Genomic DNA, 21479 nt, shown 5'->3' with positions numbered 1-21479 from the left:
AATCAAATAATCTTTTATGGGTCATAGATAATGTTTTAAACATAAACATATGTTTTATGTTAAAACATAAAAGTTTTATTTTGTTACTGTGTTTTTCTTTTTGTCTAGAACTATGATTGCACTACTGTAGTGTGCCTATGGTAAGGATATTTCTTCTTTCAATGTAAACCAGAAAATGTTCTGTAACAGAATATTCTGAGGGAGCGGTCAGCATTGAAAGGCTAAGGATTTGCACAGGATCACACAGCCAATACCTATCAGGTGTTCTACTGTAACATGCTGCTTCTCATTTTCCTATTTAAGGGAACGTTCTAATCAGTACTGCCCATGAGAATAAATTAAAAGGAAAGGGAATAAACTCAAGAATAAATGGATAATTTATATAAACAAGAAAAAGAGGGGACAGCTAGGTAGCTCAGTAGATTAAAAACCAGGTCTAAAGATGGTGTGAATTTCAAAACTACTCCACCATATTCAGACCATTCTTTAGAAGATCGGATTTAGCTATTTCCTGATCAATAACAATAGAGATACTTGGAATAACAGAATCAGGTCTTGGAAACTACATTCTCTACCCTACTCAGTGTAACAAGATTAAGAAGGGCTGCAGCAAACTCAAGATTTAATTATTTGAGAATATGGCCTTCAAAAGACATGTGCAAAAAAGGACAGACCTCTGGGCGGTCCTAGATCAAGTTAGAGCCACCACTGGCACATGTGAGACGCAGGAAGTGAGGTAGGGAACAGCCTCTGGAGTTCTCGAGACTTCCTGTGAGGAGGGCGAGAGTTCAGTGGGAGGCTGGTGCTTGGGGTTGGAGGAGCCCCACGGACTGCTTTCCTTCAGATTGGTCACGTGAGTGATAAGGACTGATCCCTTTCCCTGCCTTGGCTATCCAAGGCCTTAACGCCTGCTTTGGCTCAGCCTGAGCTAGAGTGGTTCTGAGTTAAACTTCTTTCCTTCTCTCCCTTTTCCTTCTCTCTTTCTCTCTCCCTCTATTACTTTCTTCCTCCTGTTATAATTAAAACACCATAAAAATTTGGCAGCGGACTTGGATATTTCATTTAGGAATTACATAAGTGAATTCCTTGGCGACCTTAAATCAATATATATCAGTCTTTTAAAGTGATTTCAATATCACAATGGGAGGTCCTAGGTTCAAATCTGGCCTCAGACACTCCCCAGCTGTGTGACCCTGGGCAAGTCACTTGACCCCCATTGCCTAGCCCTTACTGCTCTTCTGCCTTGGAACCAATTGGTATGGATTTAAAAGAAAATTTTAAAAAAGAAAAGAAAAAGAAAAAGAGCCTTAATAAAAATAGGGAATTGAAAGCATACATTAATAAGCAGGTTCACTTTTAAATAATCTTTTTTATATAAAACATAACAAACTAATAATTAGCAACTACTACAAAATTGTCACATTTTTCCTGTAGGTATAAATTGGCCTTTTCTGATAACAGCTTCAAATAAGAAATATAAAGGGAAGACAAGCATTTTATTACTAAAACCTTATGTTTCCTTATTTCTCATAAAAGAATATTTTACTATTAGCCTAACATATAAATTTTCTGACTCTTAAGAAATTGTCAATCTATAGATACACTTACTATACTTTAAATTAAGGTCCCCATGTATACTCAAAGTCATTCAGAATGAAAACAATTTTAAAACAGTGTCTTTACTTACTACAACTTTTACCAAATAACTTATCTGTAGCACTTACAGGAATATAATAGATGCCCATTTTAGGATTTTCATTGGCTGTCAGAAGCATTCCTATATATAGATAAAAAAAAAAGTGTTAACAAAACCTAGCAAATAGCATAATAAAATAACTTTTTTATGTTTAAACCTTTAAACATGAGTCTTTTCTTGATTTATTTTTTTAATTTTTTATTTTATTCCAGAAACAAATTTACACATAAGTTTTCTGATTACATAATTCATGTTGTCTCCCTCCCCTCTTCCTTCCCCTCACCCAAAGTTGGCAAGCAATTTCACTGGGTTATACATGTATTATCACATTTAAGTATTTTTCAAATGGTTTCTAATTCCATGCAAAATTATGTCATCACAGAAAAAAAACTAAACTAAAAGAGACTTGTTCTGTGTCCTTGAGCAATTAATATGACTTTTCTGGGCCTCAGTTTACTAAATCTCCAAAATTTATTCAAAAGGAACATGTTTCAAAATTCAGGAACAAATGAAAACAAGCTTCAATGCATTCTTTCTCACTACAACAAATGGAAGGGTCTTTTTGCACTGACAAGAACTGGAAACTAAGGAGGTATCTGTCAATTGGAGAATGGCTAAATAAGTCATGGTACATGAATGTAATGGAATACTATTGTGCTATAAGAAAATACAAAGAGGGTGGCTTCAAAAAACCAAAACTCAGAGGAAGCTAGGTGGCTCAGTGTATTGAGAGCCAGGCCCAGAGATGGGAGGTCCTGAATTAAAAACTGGCCTCAGACACTTCCTAGCTGTATGACCCTGGGCAAGTTACTTAACCCATATTGCCAAGCTCATACCACTCTTCTGCCTTGGAACCAAACAGGAAGTTGGGGAGGTTGGGGGGGGGGGGGGTGGAGGAGTGATTTCTTATAATTCTATTTTATTTTAAATTTTTTGTTTAATTAATTAATTTCGAATAGTTTCCCATGGTTACATGATTCATGTTCTTTCCCTCCTCTCCTCCCTTCCCTCTCCTGGAGCCAATAAGCAATTCCACTGGGTTTTACATGTATCCATTTATCAAAACCTAGTTCCATATTATCAATATTTACAATAGTGATCATTTAAAGTCAACATCTCCAATCATATCCCCATTGAACCATGACATCAATCATATGTTTTTCTTAAGACAGAAGGTAAAGGTTTAAAAAAAAAACCAAGACTCATACGAACTGATACAAAGTAAAGCAAGAATGCAGAGAACAATCTAACACAACAATTATGTTCAGACAACTCTGAAAGATCTAGAAATGTTCATCAATGCAATGACGAATCACTAATCACAAATCCAGAGATTTACGATGAAACAGGCCATCCAACTTGTAAAATGAAGGTGATCGAATCAAAAGTGCAGGTGGAGACTTTTTGGGGGGATGTGACCAATGTAGGAATTTGTTTTGTTTAACTATACATTTCTGTGACAGGCAGCTTGTTTTTTCCTACTTTCTCAACTGGGAGGAAGAGAATTGTGAAAATATGGAACTAAACTGAATTTTTTAGTTAAAAAAAAATAAATGATAGGGAGACAGGATACCTTTCTAGACTTTCAGCCATTATAAAGTCTTTCCCACAAACTGTCAAGGAATATAGCTTAGACCTTTGATCCAAGATTCACAAACAAGCTGATAACACTATTAAAAGTGACTTCATTCAGTGATTCATAAATATAAGGCTGAAAGGGATCTTGATCACCTAGTTCAATCCCCATATTTTACAGTTGAGAAAACTTGAGCCCTCTGTTAAATGATTTGCTTATCACAAAGTCAGTAAGCAGCAAAAATGTTTGAATCAAACGACCAAAAAAGCATTTATTAAACATCGATCACTGTGCTAGGTGATACAAATACAATGAAATTATCTCTAACAATAAGAACTGGGCATTCCAATGAGACAACAAAAATATATGACTAGAATGAATAAATAAAGATAAATATAAAGTAGTTAAATATAAGACAGTTTAAGAGGAAGAGTACTAGCAGTTGAGATGATTAGCTGTCTGAGCTATCACAAAGGAAAGGGATGTATAGAATGTAAAGATGAGGAGAAGATATATTTCAGGAAGAGGAGACAGCCAGTGCAAAGGCATGGAGATAGGAAATTGACTGTTGTATATAAGGAACAGATAGCAGACTAGTTTGACTGGATAAACAGGGAGAGGTGGGATGAAGAGCAATGTCTAATAAGGCTGAAAAAATAGGTTGAGGTGAGATAGTAAAGGGTTTTAAAAATTAAACAATTTATATATGTTTCTAGAAACAAAAGAAAGTCAGTAGGGTTTACTTGCTTGTTTTCTTTTTAAAAGTTTTTAATTTAAAGGCCAAAAGTATTTCCATATATATAACAAAACAAAAAAGAGGAGTGTAAACACAATTCTGAGTTTCCATTTCCTACCACTTATTAAGGTATATGACAAATTCTGCATGTTACTTTCAAAACTTTTGTACTTATCTATGTTTCTTTCTAATTTTTTCTGTTCCCTCCTCTATGCATTTTTAAAATGTTTCAATGTCCTTCTTTTGGGCATCAATATTTTTAAATCTACCTTCTCCTCTTAATAAAAAGCTAAAAACAGAAAATAAAAACTTTTGTAACAAATGAACACAGTGAAACAAAATAAATCAGTTAATGTGTCCAAAAATGTATGTCCCTTTCTGCACTTTGAGTCTATCACTGGTCAAAAGGCAGCTAAAATTTTTCATCATAGGTTCTCAGAACTGATTGTTCCTTAATTTTCAAACTAAAGTTTTTTAGTTTTTACTTCTTTTTTTTCTTTACAATGTTGTTCTTGAAGAATTATTCTGAAGTTTCTCACTTCACTTTGCATCAATTCATGTAATCCAGGATACCTACAATCATCTCTATTACAATCATATTCCAGTTTCTTTAGAACTCCTTTATTGATGGGGGACACTTCAGATTCTATTTCATTTTTTCCACTTTAGATTCTAGTTCTTTTTTGTCTTTTCTTTTAATCTCCAGTTCAAGATCAGCAAGTTTGTTTTGCTTAGGACCCTTCCCTCTCTGGTATTATCCTTTCTCTTTCCAACCCCCCATGACATCCCTTGTTGATTTTGATATATTATACACTAAAAAGCAGGAGGAGTGGAAGGGAAGGGTAATGCACACACAGATGAATGCATACATATGTGAGTGTATATGTTCAACCCTTATTTATCCAGTTCTGACAAGAGTAAGGTTCATCTGATGTCTGTTTCCCTTATTTCTCCCCTTGCTTGCATAGACTCATTCTCACATACTCACCTTTGCATAAGAAATTAATATTAATTTAAAATCCCTTCGGCAGCAGCATGTAGAACAGACTGAAGCAAGGAGACTATATGGAGGACACAGGCAAGAGATGATAAAGGTAAGAGTAAGGAGATAGCTCTATGAGGAAAGCAAAAGATATGGGAGAGGCAGAAATTAAGTCTAGAAAACTGACTAAATATTAGGAATGCATAGTTAAGGATAATACTGAGGTTTTGATATCAGGCAGTCTCACTCCAAATTCCGTGTTCATTCCCCTGCACCTAGGTCACTCTATTCTACCTCCCACTGAAGTATGACAGGGATTTTCATAAAGCTCTGAGCATCCTCTACCTGAGGAATTCCAGACATTCTCCACTAGCTCCAGGATCGAATATAAAATATTCTTTTGGGCTTTGTAAAGCCTCCCCCAGTTTGGCTGTGTCTCAACTTCCATCTTCTCACACTTTCCTCTCCTCCACATGCTCTCTAATCCAGTAACACTTGCCTTCTGGTCATTCCTCACATACAGCACTCTATCTCTGGAGTCCATGTCTTTTCCAGCACTTGTCTCTCCTGGATAGAAAGCTCTTCCTCCTCATTTCTGCCTGCTAGCTTCCTTCCTAACTCAGTTCAAATTCCAGTAACCCTGTTTTCTTCTTCCTCTACAATTAGTGTCTTCCCTTCAAGTGCTACCTCCCATTTGCATTGTATATAGCCTATATGTATACTTTTTCATAAGTTATCTGCCCTGTTAAAATGTGAGCTCCTTGAGGGCAAAAACTTGTTTCTGTTATCTCCAGTATTAGCATAGTGCCTGCCACAGAAGAAGCATTTAATAAATGTTTATTGAATGACTGCATAGATATGTATAATAGAAAAGCTGGCTAGTAAACCGACCAGCATTTGTTACACTATGTACTCCTAATGTAAATCCTAATGCAAATGTTTTTATGACAGCACTGGTGGGATAATCCAAGGAATCAGCCTCTAAAACAGATAACCAAAGCAACTAGACAAACAAGAGTTATCAGCAATTTTTATGTCAACCTCAGTGATAAGATTATTATTATTTTAACTATATAGATCTCACAGGTCTTTCTTACTATCTGTTCTCACATACTTTTTACACAGTGCAGAGGCAGAAAACACAAACAACAGTATAACAATCTCACAATATGTAAAAAAAAAATTCACATTTTCCTCCATTTTCTTTAAAAAGGGGCTTTCTTAGGGGCAGCTGGATGGCTTGGAGGACAAAGAACAGGCCTAGAAACAGGAGGTTCAAGGTTCAAATCTGGTCTCAGACACTTCCTAGCTGTGTGACCCTGGCCAAGACACTAAATCCCCATTGTCTAACCCTTACTGCTCTTCTGCCTAGGTACCAATACTTAGTTCTAAATCTAAGACAGAAAATAAGGGTTTAAAAAAAAAAAGCAAAGATCTAATTACACTCCTCAAACCAGAGAGATATATAGTGAACTAAGAAGGAATCTTGGAATTTGCACCCTGATACATGCCTGGTATATCAAACTTTATATTACAAAGTTTGAGCCAGAATTTGAATCCAGGTTCTGATACAACTCCTTCATTTATCATGTTTTCATTACAATTTTTATATTATTGTATGTCTCTTTTCTAGACTATAAACATTATGAGAACAGGAAACATATCCTAAACAACTAGGACAAATTGCTGGTAAATGAGTGCTTAATAAATATTTGCTGAATTTGCCGAATCAAGTGAAAATTATAATATTCTTTTTATCACATCTACTTAGAGCAGAAGAGAGAAAAAAATAAAGGGAAAATAATTACATTTAAAGTACTAGAAAATGTATCTAACAATAAAAACACCCACACATATGAGCAACCAACTGGTAACTTGTATATATTTAAATATAAATGATATTGTCCATCAGCTTTGAGTAGCACACAGGAGGATTAAAATGTTGAAGATTAAAAAGTAATTTCATATGGCTATGAAGGAAGTTAAGATTAGTAAGGTCAATTAATGCTGAGCCACATAGCAGGAATGCAATTAAGCATTTAACCCAAGTCATATAGTGTACATAACAGACTAGTGTATCCTGATCACAAAGTTGGAAACCAAAATTTCCTTGACAAAAACAAACAAAAACACAGAAAAGAAAACCAAAACCAACAGTCAAGTCTAGAAAGGCAAAAACTTAGATGAAGATAAAGCAAATATACGCACATGCACACTCACTAGGTATCTGACCATTATCACATTTATCCTCAATGGATCAATAACTATTGAGTCCTATAAAAACCTTTGGCATTTCAGCAAGTTTTATGGCAGTGGAAGCAAATACTTAAATATCAAACTCTGAGGAAAACTCTCAGGCTACAATAGGACAAAACATATCATAATTGCTCTAAATACCACCACTAACAAAAGTAATGTCAATGCAACTTCCAAGAACTTTCAACCATAATTAAGGAAAAAGTCATAGGGACTAAATATGTCTCTGCTAAATGATAGAAAATATCTTACAACTAAAAAGAAGCTCCCTGATCAAAAGAAAGTTCCTCAACCTGTCTCCACTGGCTTTGCTTCTTAACATTTTGCATCTCACAAGAGAACATAGCCACACCTATCAAACCACAGAAAAAACTAAGCTGATTACATGAGAGAATTCCAACTAGATTGAGCTAGATTTATTTCTTCAATGAGGCATGAATTAATGACAACCATATACGGAACTGGAGATATAAGCTGATTGGCTATCACTCTAAATTGGAGAATGTCAAGACCAAACCAATTAGATATATGAAAGATAAACAATTTCATAGAGCCTGAGGAATGCCAAAAGTTACTAACAAATAGAAACAAAAAGGCTTCTTTTCAAACCACTGAGGGGAAAATTAATTTCAGGGAGATACAATGACCTTCAGAGAAACAAAGAGAAAAATAACAAAAAACAATTCTTCCAGGATCAAAAGGTACTGAGCACCTGTAGTCAACATGGAACTGTTCTATGGTCTAGTCTCTTATGATTGGATATTATGAGACTATCAAGTCTCCCTTTGAAGCATCTGGCATTGGCCACTGTCTCATACAATTTACTGGTAGACAGTCTACAAGTAAATACTGTTGCCAGAGGGAAAAAAGGCTGGGAAGTCTCTCCTTGTGTTTGCTTTTACCTTGATTTAATACCATGCTTAGAAACCATGTCAATATGAACCACTGTATTTAGCTTATTAAATGGTGTTTACTTGGAACTCAAAATGAATTATTCTGTAGGAATAATGTGGTCAATGGTACTTAAGTTTCCAGGATAGCTCACTGGGTCCAAAGAATGGCAGATGAAGACAAACATAAAATCTGGCTTCCACTGAGTGTATCTCTCCAAAGTAACCAAGTATTTCTTAATTGGTAAGTTTAATGACAGCTTCTTAGACCTTATCTTTCTCTATCTCCTTCATAATTTTGGCACAGTTTCCTACCTCATCCCTTGCTTTTTCATGACAATGTGCCTCCCTGATTATCTTCTTGCATCTCTTCTAACTATATCTTTAGCTGGAGCATCATCTAAGGCCCATCTTCCAATGTGGTTGTCCACCAAGGCTTTGATCTGGGACCACTCTACTACACTCTAACAACGTTCTTTGGTGATCTCAGCAGCTCTCATGGTTTTCTTTGCTTTTCCTTTATTTTTAAAAATCCATACTTGGTTGTTGGTTTTTTTTTTTTAAACCCTTAACTTCCACCTTAGAATCAATACTGTATATTAGTTCTAAGGTATAAGAGTGGTAAGGGCTAAGTAAAAGGAGTTAAGTGACTTTCACAGGGTCACATAGCTAGGAAGTGTCTAAGGCCAGATTTGAACCTAGGAACTTCCATCTCTTGGACTGGCTCTCAATCCACTGAGGCACCCAGCTGCCCCCAAAAACCCATACTTGGGATAAGTAGTAAACTATTTAGAACTATCAGTAAGTATCATCTGTACTGGGGATGTTAGAAGCCTTCCCAAAAAGATCAGGGATGAAGTAAAGATGTCCAATATCACCACAATTTAACATTATACTAGAAATGCTAACTTTAGCAATAAGAGAAGAAAAAGGAATTGAAGGAATTAAAGTAGGCAAAGGACACTAAATTATTACTCTTTGCAGATGATATGATGGTGTATACTTAGAGAACCCTAGAGAACCAACTAAAAAACTAGTTGAAATAATTCAAAAGTTGCAGGATACAAAATAAACCAATATAAATCATTAGCATTTCTATGTATCATCAGTTAAAGTCCAATATCAAAAAAAAGAGAAATTTCATTGAAAATAACTCTAGACAAGACAAAATACTTGGGAATCTACTTGCCAAGACTACACAGGAATTATATGAACACAATTACAAAAAACTTTTCACACAAATAAAGTTAGGTCCAAACAACTAGAAATATATTAACTGCTCGCAGGGAGGCCAAGTTAATATAGCAAAAATGACAATTCTACCTAACTTAATTTACTTATTCAGTGATATACCAATCAAACTACCCAAAAATTATTTTACAGAACTAGAAAAAATAATAACAAAATTCATCTGAAAGAATAAAAGACCAAGAACTGCAAAGGAATTAATGAAAAAAAAATGTGAAGGAAGGTAGCCTAGCAGTACCAGATCTCAAAATTGTACTATAAAGCAGTAATCATCAAAACAATCTGATACTGGCTAAGAAATAGAATTGTGGCTCAATAAAATAGATTTGATACACAACACATAAGGGTAAATGACCTAAGAAATCTAGTGTTTGAGAAGTCCAAAGATCCAAGCTACCACAGGAAGAACCACTATTTGACCAAAACTGCTGAGAAAGCTGTAAAACAGTATGGCAAAAACTAGGTATAGACCATTATCTCACATCCTATATAACAAAAGGAAGTCAAAATGGATATATAATTTAAACATAAAGGGTGGTATCATAAGTAAATTAGAGGAACATAGAATAGTTTACTAGTCAGATCTATGGAGAAGGGAAGAATTTATGACCAAACAAGAGATACAGAACATTACAAGAAGAAACATGAATAATTTTAACTAAATTAAATTCAAAAGTTTATGTATTTTGCACATTTAAATCTTTACTGTATCTTAGAATTAATATAAGTATCAGTTCCAAGGCAGAAAAGCAATAAGCTATGAAGTATCTGAGGCCAAATTTGAACCTAGGTTCTGCCGACTTCAAGCCTGGCATTCTATCCATTGAGACACCAGACTACCTCAATTATTAGCTCTACGCAAATTGAACTCTCAAATCTGTATATCCAGGCCTTATATCTTTACAGAGCTAGATATTTCTATATGAATATCTCAAAAGGAAGTTTATTTTCTTCCCTCAAGACTGACCTCTTTTCCAAACTTTCTTATTCCTATTGAAGGTATCAGTAGCCAATGATCACATCCTCAGAGTCCAACTAGTTAATCTCACTCAACCAACCTTGGATCCACTCAATTGGTAAATCTTACCATTCCACTTTCTCATCTTTTTGTTGATATGGCTATCACGCCAGCTAAAGATCTCATCTTATCTCACTTAAGACTATTCTAACTTAAAAAAAAAAAAGACTATTATAACTAGACTCTCAGTTTCTGGTTTCTCTTTTCTCTAATCCATCCTCTATATATAGTTGCCAAAATAATCTGGCCATCACAGAAATCTGACCATATCATTTGCTTGGAAATCATCAATGGCCCCTTATAGTTTCTAGGATAAAACAAAAAAGCCTCAGCTTGGGATGCAAAACCCTTCACAATGCCTATTTCTCCAAATTTAACCAAATTACTTATTCCCCTTCTAAAGCTAAACATTCCTGCTAAATAAGTCTACTTGATTCCATTTGACATGCCAAATCCAAACCTCTATACCTTTCACTAACTGTCCTCTATGCCTACACTAGACTTTCTTCTTAACTCAGTCTCTCAAACTTCCTTCAAAGATCAGCTTTGTGCTATTTGCTATAGAAAACCTTTCCTACTTTTCCAAGATGCCAGTGCTAGCTTTCTCTTAAAATTATCATGTAAATTTACTTATTCATTTATTTGTTTATACCTTTTGAGTAGAATATAAGATTCTTGAGGGTAGGACTGTTTTATTCCAGCTTTGTAGCCACATTGTCTAAAATAGTGACCTTAATAAAGGTTTGATAAGTTGAATTATAAGCTTTAGGAGTGTAAAGACTATGTTTTATCTAAACTTTATATTTTTTACAATGCCTAAGACAGTTGTTTCCACCTACTACTGGCACTTAAAGGTTTGAGAGAGGAATCCATGAACTATGCAAAATTCTGTGTCAAAGAAAAATGGTGAAAGAGGAAAGGGAAATATATTTGCCTCACTAAAAAATAGTGAGCATACAACAATTAAGAATTGTAAAAGAAGTGAGTTGGGAAGAGGAATCTGCCTGAAGTAAAGATAACCAAATATGAAAAAGGAAAACTCAAATCGGCTATTCAAAGACTCTTTCCTAGTATATTTATAGATCTTACAAAATAAGCATTTTTCTTTATTTTTTTGTCAACTTGTGAAAAGTTACATAAAAGTAAAAAAAAAAACTATATTCAAATTATCAAGCAAAGAATGTGCTTTGCAAAAGAGAAATGTCTTTTTAAAAATGCAATTTAGGGGACAGCTGGGTGGCTCAGTAGAGTGAGAGGCAGGTCCAGGTTCAGGAAGGTCCTAGGTTCAAATCTGGCCTCAGACACTTCCTAGCTCTGTGATCCTGAAAACGTCACTGAACTCCCATTGCCTAGTCCTTATCACTCTTCTGCCTTAGAACCAATCACTGTATTAATTCTAAGATAGAAGGTAAAGGCTTTAACTAATTATAATTAGTTAATTAAAATGCAGTTTATATTGCTATTTTTCATCAAAAAAATCAATCTGCATAAAAAAATTAAAATCAACAGAAATGCTGCCCCTACTGTAAAGTTTTGATATACTTACAGAATGATTTTCAATAAAAGCAAGAGGTCTTAAAGAGTTATTTGGATTGAAATGCCAATATTAGAACACTCTCTTTGCCTATGAGCATACTATAAAGCTAATTTTTGGTCCTCTTTTGTACATCCATTGAAATGATATGGTCACTCTCCATATAAAGAGTTGAGGCTAGCAAAGCTATATGCTACCTATTGAACTAGCATCTGTCCCAAATTCTTAAACCTCCAAGGCTACATATATGAGAAAGATTATGGGAAAGTAAGATTTCCTAGTTCAGTGCCTCTAGAAATCAGGAGGCCCCAAATGTATGCAACTAAGACCTCAGTATTAGCAAGGGGTTCCTCAATGAATATGAACAGCTTAAAAACCCAGTGTTCTTATGCAATCAGTGTGATTCTATAATCATATAAACTCACCTTAGGTACATTAAAAATCTCATTTTACCATGCCACAGATATCCACCAACATCCTATAATAACATACTACTAAGAGACATGATAAGTGAGTCAGAGGTAAGAATGCCTTTTTTCTGAATCATCCACACCACTTCCTGTTCTTGTTTTTTTTCCCAGCAGTGCATCACCCAAATACTGATATGACCCAGACGAATCCTATCTATCCTATGAAACTAGATGAACTTGAAGTCCAATATATTATAATCTATTCCTATACCATGGAATAAGCATTTACTATATTACCTGAATCTGGATAAAGACAGACATCATTAATATCATGTTCAGGCTCCAAGGAAGTAAATATTTTCCCCTATAAAAGAAACAAGAAAATGAACTATTGAAGTAAATTGGAATTTATTTTAAAAAACAAAAGAACTTAGATAAATAAATTCAAAGTGATACTACATAATATTTTAAGCAGTAGAAAATACATATTATTTACAAAACATATACATTTAAATTAACTAGTACTTCATAAATGTCTGATAACTAAATGTGTTCATCAACCAGTTCAGAAAGGAAGAAAATCAAATTGCAAAAAAAAAGTAAAATCACAAGATCATATAAAAAAATTGTTTAAGAATTAATTACCTCCCCAAAATACAAAATAATATGGAAATTAACAAAATATAAACTTGAGATCTTAAATGATCCACTCCCAAAATGAAATTAAACAAGTCATAAAGAAACAACTAAAGAATGATTCATGAAGGAACATTAAGAGAGGAATCAATAAAGGAAGACTGAAAAGTAAAAAGTAAATACTTTATGTGTTGGTCCAGAAGAAATATTTATTTACAAATATTAAAAACAAAAACAAGTAAAACTTAATTCAACAATTTTAACCAGACCATAAGATTTTGAAGGTCTTGTCAGTTCTTAACATTTGTCACTCAGAATTAAAGTAAGAGTTTGAGATGTAGCCATTTCCTACAGTAAGAAAGTGGGTATGGTTGGGCATGGAGGAAGTTCTTCATAAGCTTTAGAGCTAGAAGGCAAATGATTTAAAAAGTAGAAATTTAATAAAAATATAAATTATTATGACCTTCAAAGTACTGCAGTAGGTACTGGGAAGACAAAAGTGAAAAACAGCCTTTGCCATCAAGAAATTTACAACTTAGTTAAGAGAAGTAAGACATGAACAAACAATTCATAATAAGGCTGAATGAAAAAAGTAACACAGGAGAGACAAAAATTGCTATACAAGATTAATTGCAAAGAGAAGAGATTTACTTCTCAACACTATGGGGATAAAGATAGGGAAGAAATCAGAAAAGGTTTCCTAAAAGATATGGTTCTTAGATGAAACAGTAGAAGATGAGAAGTTTTTTAAGCTTGGATGACTCAAAGTGAGGACATTATCAAAAAGGCACACAGAATCCACTGGAAAAAGCAGGTTCTAAAGGAAATAAAATGAGATAATATAAGGAAGAAAAAGTTGAAAAAAAATGTCTCTCCTCTCATCATACAGCCCTGCCATGAAAATAGAGAAAAGAAACTAAATTATGCAACAGACCTTTCTTAACTACAATAATGAACATAGAAATAAAAAGGTTATTCCCAAAGTTCTTCTAAATAAAAGTTTCTGAACTCAGAACTCATTCAATGCAGACGTCTCCTAAAGCAGCTTCCACTGCACATATTTTTTTATCCCTCACCTCTCCTTGGAAAAAAGAAAATAAAAAAGAATTGAGGAAAAATAAAAAAAAAACTTAACTTTTATGAACTCAATGATATTTTCCCAAGTTTAGGTAAAAAGGAAAATACAGTGTTAAAAAGGATGACTATGGAAAGATATTCTGAAAATAGTTAACTTTCATTACAATGAGATAGAATTGCATGGCCTAAAAAAAAAATACCTTATGGGATTCAAGAAATAGTCTCTTTAATGGAAAACCCACAGGGGCTTCACTCACCTAAATATTTTTAAGCTGCATATTCACTTTTGAAAATGAAAAACAGTACTCCATAGAAAGTAAAAAGCAAACTGTAATGACTCTACTATTCAAACACAGACTTTATCTATTGTGAAGTAGCTGACTTCCTACTAGAGTTTTCTAAACTGACTCTTGCCATCTTCCAAGAATCAATACCTTTTCAGCCTCCTCTTTCTCTCTCTCTCTCTCTTTCTCTTTCTATTCCAGTCTGTGGAATACCTATTAGCACAGGCTTTAGTATAAGATGACCAAGTCTAAGAATCACACCGCCTACAACTAATCATGACAATGGCACAGAAATGGCATCAAGAAACCTAGGTCACAGAGATACGAGTCTCTGAAAGGGGTTGACCCCAAGTTTCTGAGAAACATGTGCTTTGCCAAGAAATACAACAAGAAGGGGCTGAAGAAGATGCAGGCCAACAATGCCAAAGCTATCAAGGCTCTGTGCACCAAGGCCTCCAAAGCCAAGTTCCTCAGGCCCAAGATCTCCAAGGCCAATGCCACCAAGCATCCAGGCCCAAGGGTTGGCATCAAATGTCCAGGCTCCAAGATTACAAAGTCTGACTCCAAGTTTGCCAGAACCACTGACCCCACAGCTACCAAGCCCATTGCCCCCAAGGTAACCAAATCTGACTCCAAGATCACCAATTCTGACCCCAAGGCCACCAAATCTGGCTCAAAGGTCACTAAATCTGATGCCAAGGTCACTAAGGCTACCAAGTTTGATGCTAAGGTCACCAAGTCCAATCCCAAAGCATCCAAGGCCACCAAGTCTGATTCTAAGGTTACAAAGCCCAGCAATGCCAAAGCTGCTAAGCCTGCTGAGTCCACTGACTCTAAGGGCACCAAACCAAAAGATGCTGGGGCTAAATCTAAGTCCCAAGCCTTCATAATAGATGCGTCAGGATAGAAAAACTTGTTTAAACCCCAAACCACCACTTTTTCTCAGCCAGGGTACTATTTTGTACAAATAAAGGAAATGGTGAGTCATAAGAAAGAAAAAAAAAGAATCAATACCTTTTCAAATGGTATCAAAAAAGGCAAATGATGGAATGGAAAATTCAACATTATAGTACTTACTGTGTCTTTGTTCCACATTTTGATAATTCGAGAGTCTGCAGATAATATTAAATCTAATGAATTTTGGAACTGGATTGATTTAATAGCTAGACCATACTGATGATCCTTAACTAGTAATGGGTTACTAGAGCGAAGATCATACAACAATACCTGAAAGAAAGATAACAAAGTTAAAGTTGTCTGTGCTATAAGAAATTAGAATAACCAAAACAAAAAAAAATTGAAAGAAAATATTTTAGATTTCGAACAGTTTGGTACTTATTTGATTATTTTAATATTTGTATTCTATTCAGTGCAATGTTCAACAAATGAACTAAATCAAGAAGACAATTTTTCCAGTGTGATCAAAAATAGGTCTTTTGTGCTTTATCTACAATAGTAGTCCCTAATAAATGCTACACTTGATCTTCCCATTGAAATGTTTCTTACATTTGGGAAGTACCTAAACATTGAAAGGAAAAGGCTCTGCAAACTGAAGGAACTAATCTGCTTCTCCCAAATAGGTATGTGTGCTAAAAAAAACTTAATAAATCATGTAACATCTATGTCATACATGAATGAGGTACCTACAAAATTAAACAACCTAAAATAGAAAAATAAAAAATATAAGAAAAAGGAGTAAAGAGCCACGTAATTAATATTGTCAGGCATCTAGAATGAGTCAAGCTACTTCAACTGAACCCTGAAAGGTACAAAGGGAGACACTGTGCTTTATACATCTCATAATATTCATTGCAGCCTCTTTTAGAAATCCAAATTCATCTGGAGTGACATACATTTTGCTGACATTGAGGTGGAAGAGGGATTTATCATTAGGACAAATGGACCTTAAATAGCATCATCATCATTATCTTCAAAAGTGATTTTGTTACAGACAACTATTCAAATGAATACTGTCAAATTTACACTGTCTCCATAGGAAAACAGCTTGAGAGAAGTGGATAGACATTAAATTTATAGTCTGAGGGAACTTGGTACAAATTCTGGCTGTCTATTTATTAACCGTGTGACCAAATACAAATCACTAAATTTTTTCTGTATCTTCATCTATACAAAGGAAGGAGGGGGATGAGATCATCTTAAAGGTCCTGTCTAATGCTAAATATGTAAGATGATGGAAAACTGAAACTGAAGCATCAAATGTTAATTCAGTGGAGTAATTTCTACAAAAGTTGAGATAATATGACCTAACTAATTGTTTCCTAGAAATTAAATTGACACAGAAAAAGTTTTTAAGAATAGCTCAGTTACCAGATCTCTCAAGTGATTTTTAGCAAGTATCTGGTGAAGAAAGGATTGACTCTCCCCTTGTCTATTTTAGCTACTCAAATCAAGAACTTAAAGTACCCTATTTTACCATTAAGTATGAGAGTCCACAAGTTATTTACTAGAGTAAGTGACAACTCCAAAAGCCATTGCCTCCCCCTCTTTGGGCAGTGATAGGCAAATTGAAAGACTGCCATTAGTTGCTGTGAAGAAGGAGGAGTGACAGGAAGTAACATGGAAAAAAGAAATATAAAAAGAGACCAACATGGTCTAGCATTGATTCCCTTCCTGGCATTTGGAAAGATTGGTTCCAGAGATTCTTTTCCTGGCTTGAAGGAGGCTTCTAACCTGCATCAGCTTGCTGGGTGAGTGGCTGAGATTCCTGCCTTGGCTTTGGAAGAGGCTGCACTGGTGGAACTCTGGCTGGACACCACTGGGATAACCACATTGGGACAAGGGAAATGGGGAAGCCCCTGCAGGGCTGAGCCTCACTTCATTGAAGAAGGGCTGGTACACTTGTTAAAATCTGTCTCTTTAGCTACATTTTTCCCCTTTCACTCTTTCCACCACTTTGTAAATAAAGCTGCTAAAAGTCATTTTAACTTAGTTTTAATATTTTAAATGTGGCAACCACAATACTACTTTATAACTATAATATTTAGCATAAAACCTAAATTTAAACTCTTACAATATCAACAGCACTCATGAATCCTGAAACAAATGTATTTGTGAGCAACCTTATAAATGGCATCCTCCATATCATGTGCACAAAGATTGGATGAGCTGCCATTTCAATTCATGACATATTTACCTGGCCTGTAGATGTTCCAACTGCCATGTTCAAAGCACCATTAAATTTCAGGGCTGAGATTGTAGGCAAACTGTCTATCCTGAAAGACATAATTTGAGTCCCATTTACACAAGGGCCTAGGCCCCTCCAAAATAACAATATAGTAATGCCTCAAGAGAACCTTAAGCACTATAATGAGACTTGTGAATCTAAAATAGAAGGTGTACAAATATATAAGAAGCTAAGTCAAATTTACAAAAAAATCAAGCCATTACCCAATTGACAAATGGTCAAGGGATATGAATAGGCACTTTTCACATGAAGAAATCAAAACTATTAATAAGCACAAAGGACGTAAAAAGTGTTCTAAATCCCTTTTGATTACAGAAACGCAAATAAAAACTACACTGAAGTTCTACCTCAGACCTAGAAGATTGGCCAATATGGCAGCAAAAGAAAGTTGATAAATATTGGAAGGGATGTGGCAAAATCAGGACATTAATATATTGCTGGTGAAGTTGTGAATTGATCCAACCATTCTTGAAGGCAATTTGGAATTATGAGCAAAGGGTTTTAAAAGACTGCCTGTCCTTTGATCCAACCATATCACCACTGCTGAGTTTGTGCCTGTAACAGTGTATTGGGTATTTATTTGGGATTTCCCTTGGCGACCATTTAAATTTAGATTTTTTCAGTCTCAACCATAATTTTCACCCTTTATATGCCCCCAAAGTGGTAATAAGGAAAAAGACATACAAAAATATTTGTAGCTGAGCTCCTTGTGGTGGCAGAAAATTGGAAAATGGGAGGAGGGGGGTTCATTGATTGGGGAATGACTGAACAAATTGTAGTATCAGATGGTGATTGTGAATGTCAAAACTACTCAACCATATTCAGACCATTCTTTAGAAGATAGGATTTAGCTATTTCCTGATCAATAACAATAGAGATACTTGGAATAACAGAATCAGGTTTTGGAAATTATATTCTCCACCCTACTCAGGGTAACAAGATTAGGAAGGGCTGCAGCAAAACTCAAGATTTAAATATTTGAGAATATGGCCTTCAACAGACATGTGCAAAAAAGGACAGACCTCTGGGCGGTCCTAGATCAAGCTAGAGCCACCACTGGCACATGTGAGACGCAGAAAGTGAGATAGGGAACAGCCTCTGGAGTTCTCGAGACTTCCTGTGAGGAGGGAGAGAGGCAGCTGGAGGCTGGTGCTTGGAGTTAGAGGAGCCCAGGGACTGTTTCCTCCATTTTGGTCATGTGAGTGATAGGGACTGATCTTTCTTTGCCTTGGCTATCCAGGGCCTTGGGCCCACTTTGTCATGTGAGTGATAGGGACGGATCTTTCTTTGCCTGGGTCAACCTAAGCAGAGTGGGTATTTAATCAATCTCTCTCTCTCTCTCTCTCTCTCTCTCTCTCTCTCTCTCTCTCTCCCCCCTTCTAATACTTTCTTCCTCCTGTTTTTAATTAAAACACCATAAAAAAGTTTGGCAGCTGACTTGAGTTTTCATTTAGGAATTACATAGCTGAATTCCTTGGTGACCTTAAATTAATATATATCAGTCTTTTAAAGTGATTTCGATATCACATGTGGCGACCACAAAGGGATCTTGTTCATATGTGGGGATATTTCGTGTAAATTCATTTATTTCTTGGGGAGTAAATGGTATCTTGTGTCTTAAAGTCACCACATCCCCATTCCGTCCTATTTCAGGTACTTCTCTTAGAGGAAATAAACCTCTAGTTGAATGTTGTACCTGTGGGTCAGTTTGACAAGGACAGGATTCTCTAGGAGGACGAGATCTCCTTTGCACTGGAATTTGGTTTTCTGTAGGAGAGGGAACATGAGAAACATGAGAATATGGATTGCAGGGGAAGGGTTTTGGAGGTTAAATTCAGTCAAAATTTGCACTACATGAGAGAAGCAGTCTGTTAACTGAGCTATAGGGAAGGTGTTTTCCATCTCTATTTCAGGGAAGGAAATTTCCTCATTCAAAGGTTCAGAAACAGGTCTGTTTCTGGTAGAGTGGATGTTTACCAATTGATCCTGTAAGAAACATTTTAGATCTTCTAATTGGGCTTGCATTTTATCCTCAATTTTTTTTAATTTTAGCATCTCTAAATATAGTATTGAGGAGTACAAAAATGACATTACATATTAATATAAAAAATTGGAGGTATCCTACATTCCTCAATGTCCCTAATTCTTCAACTGCCATATAAATGTCGAAGAATGTAGTATTCATATATATATTTTCTATTCATATATATATTTCTATATATATTCATATATATATTTTCTGCCACCACAAGGAGCTCAGCTACAAATATTTTTGTATGTCTTTGATATATATATATATATATATACACACACACACACACATATATATTTATATTTTGTAATTATTTTTCTAATGGTCTTCACAAAACACATGGGAAGCAGGACAAAGCAAAAACTTAACACAGGTTTTTTTGTTTTGTTTTGTTTTGTTTTCACTCCTAATCTAGGCAGTTGTTCCCTAAGGGAAAGGATATTTAGAAATAGCTCTCCCAGCCAGGACCTTAGGGCCCTGTTGCTAGGATTAAAAACAAAAACCAAAAAACTGTGTTCTATCTAACTATCAGAGTCACACAGCTGGGAAGTATCTGAGGTCCGAATTGAACCTAGGACTTTCTGTCTCTTGGCCTGGCTCTCAATCCACTGAGCCACCCAGCTGCCACTTAAGATTAAAAGGAAGAAAAAGAAAAAGTGTTGATTCCAATTTAACTTAAAGAGAAGAGAGAAGTTTTTTATACTCACTTGTTCTAGCAGCTGTGTCTTTAAGCCGAGTTAGTTGTTAAAAAGGACTGAGTGGTGAGAAAGTAGAGTAAAAAGGCAAGAAAATTCAGGAAGTTTATTGAGGGAACTAGTTAGACTTCCGTGGTCAGCCACATGTGATTTCGATATCACATGATGGAATACTATTGTGCTGAAAGGAATAATGAACTAGAGGAATTCCATTTGAACTGGAAAAACCTCCAAGAATTGATACGGAGTGAAAGGAGAACCAGAAGAACACTGTACACAGAGACTGATACATTATGGCACAATCCAATGTAACAGACTTTTCTACTCGTAGCAATGCAATGATCCAGGACAATTCTGAGGAATTTATGAGAAAGAATGCTATTCACATCCAGAGAAAGAACTATAGGAGTAAAAACATGGAAGAAAAACACATGATCGATCACATGGTTCAGTGGGAATATGATTGGGGTTTTGGCATTAAAAGATCACTCTACTTCAAATACTAATAATATGGAAATAGGTTTTGAACAATGATACATGTATAACCCAGTGGAATTCCTCAGCCTAGGGAAGGAACAGGGGTGGGAAAAAATCATGAATCAGAACCATGGAACAATATTCTAAATAAAGTTTTTGAAAAATAAAATAGGGGATATCATTTTTTAATTTTCAGTTTAGGCAACAAATATAAACAGATATTGTGAAAGAAAAAGCAGCTTTCTTTCTATTATACTATAACTACCAATAAGAAATCATCTAGAAATAAGAAAATTTTAACATTTTTAAAAATTATCCTAAAATCATTAAAAGATTCAATCTGACAGTATATTCCATTTTAATCATGCTATAATGATATACTATGTAACCATACTGAATCCTGAATCTGCTTCTACACTAGCTAATGCTAATAGCATTAGTAAGAGAAACAGCACTCTACAGTACTCTAGTAAATCAGGAAAAAAAAAAACAGGAATATAAGATCAAAAAGGAGAATGTCAAAGAGCAGGGAAGGAGACAACATTAAGTCAACTGTTAATGGGTTCAAGGTCCCTTCTATCTACCCATGGCTGACTCCAACCCTCTATAGGAGACATCTTATCAGGGCAAATACTTTAAGTCAAGAGATGGAGTATTTTGTTCAAGGAAGAACAAGTAGGCCTGTGTCTCTGAATCAAAAAGTACATGGAGGGTAAAGGTATAAGAA

General features: G+C 35.1%; 1 protein-coding gene across 2 annotated transcripts in view; it reads right to left on the bottom strand.

Moving 5' to 3' along the window:
* NOL10 (nucleolar protein 10) overlaps nt 1-21479 on the bottom strand; it is a 139339-nt gene that overhangs the window by 72407 nt on the left and 45453 nt on the right. For both annotated transcript variants that reach the window (XM_001371846.4, XM_016428129.2), the window contains exons 10-13: nt 17498-17576; nt 15421-15570; nt 12644-12710; nt 1725-1777 (exon numbers count right to left, since the gene is read on the bottom strand). In XM_001371846.4, coding sequence (XP_001371883.1) covers nt 1725-1777; nt 12644-12710; nt 15421-15570; nt 17498-17576 — 349 coding nt within the window. The remainder of the gene's footprint in view (nt 1-1724; nt 1778-12643; nt 12711-15420; nt 15571-17497; nt 17577-21479) is intronic.

Source organism: Monodelphis domestica, chromosome 1 (genome assembly GCF_027887165.1).
Source record: "Monodelphis domestica isolate mMonDom1 chromosome 1, mMonDom1.pri, whole genome shotgun sequence".
Classification (NCBI taxonomy): domain Eukaryota; kingdom Metazoa; phylum Chordata; class Mammalia; order Didelphimorphia; family Didelphidae; genus Monodelphis; species Monodelphis domestica.
Note: the sequence above shows the minus strand (reverse complement) of the source record. Positions and strands in the feature narration are given on the sequence as shown.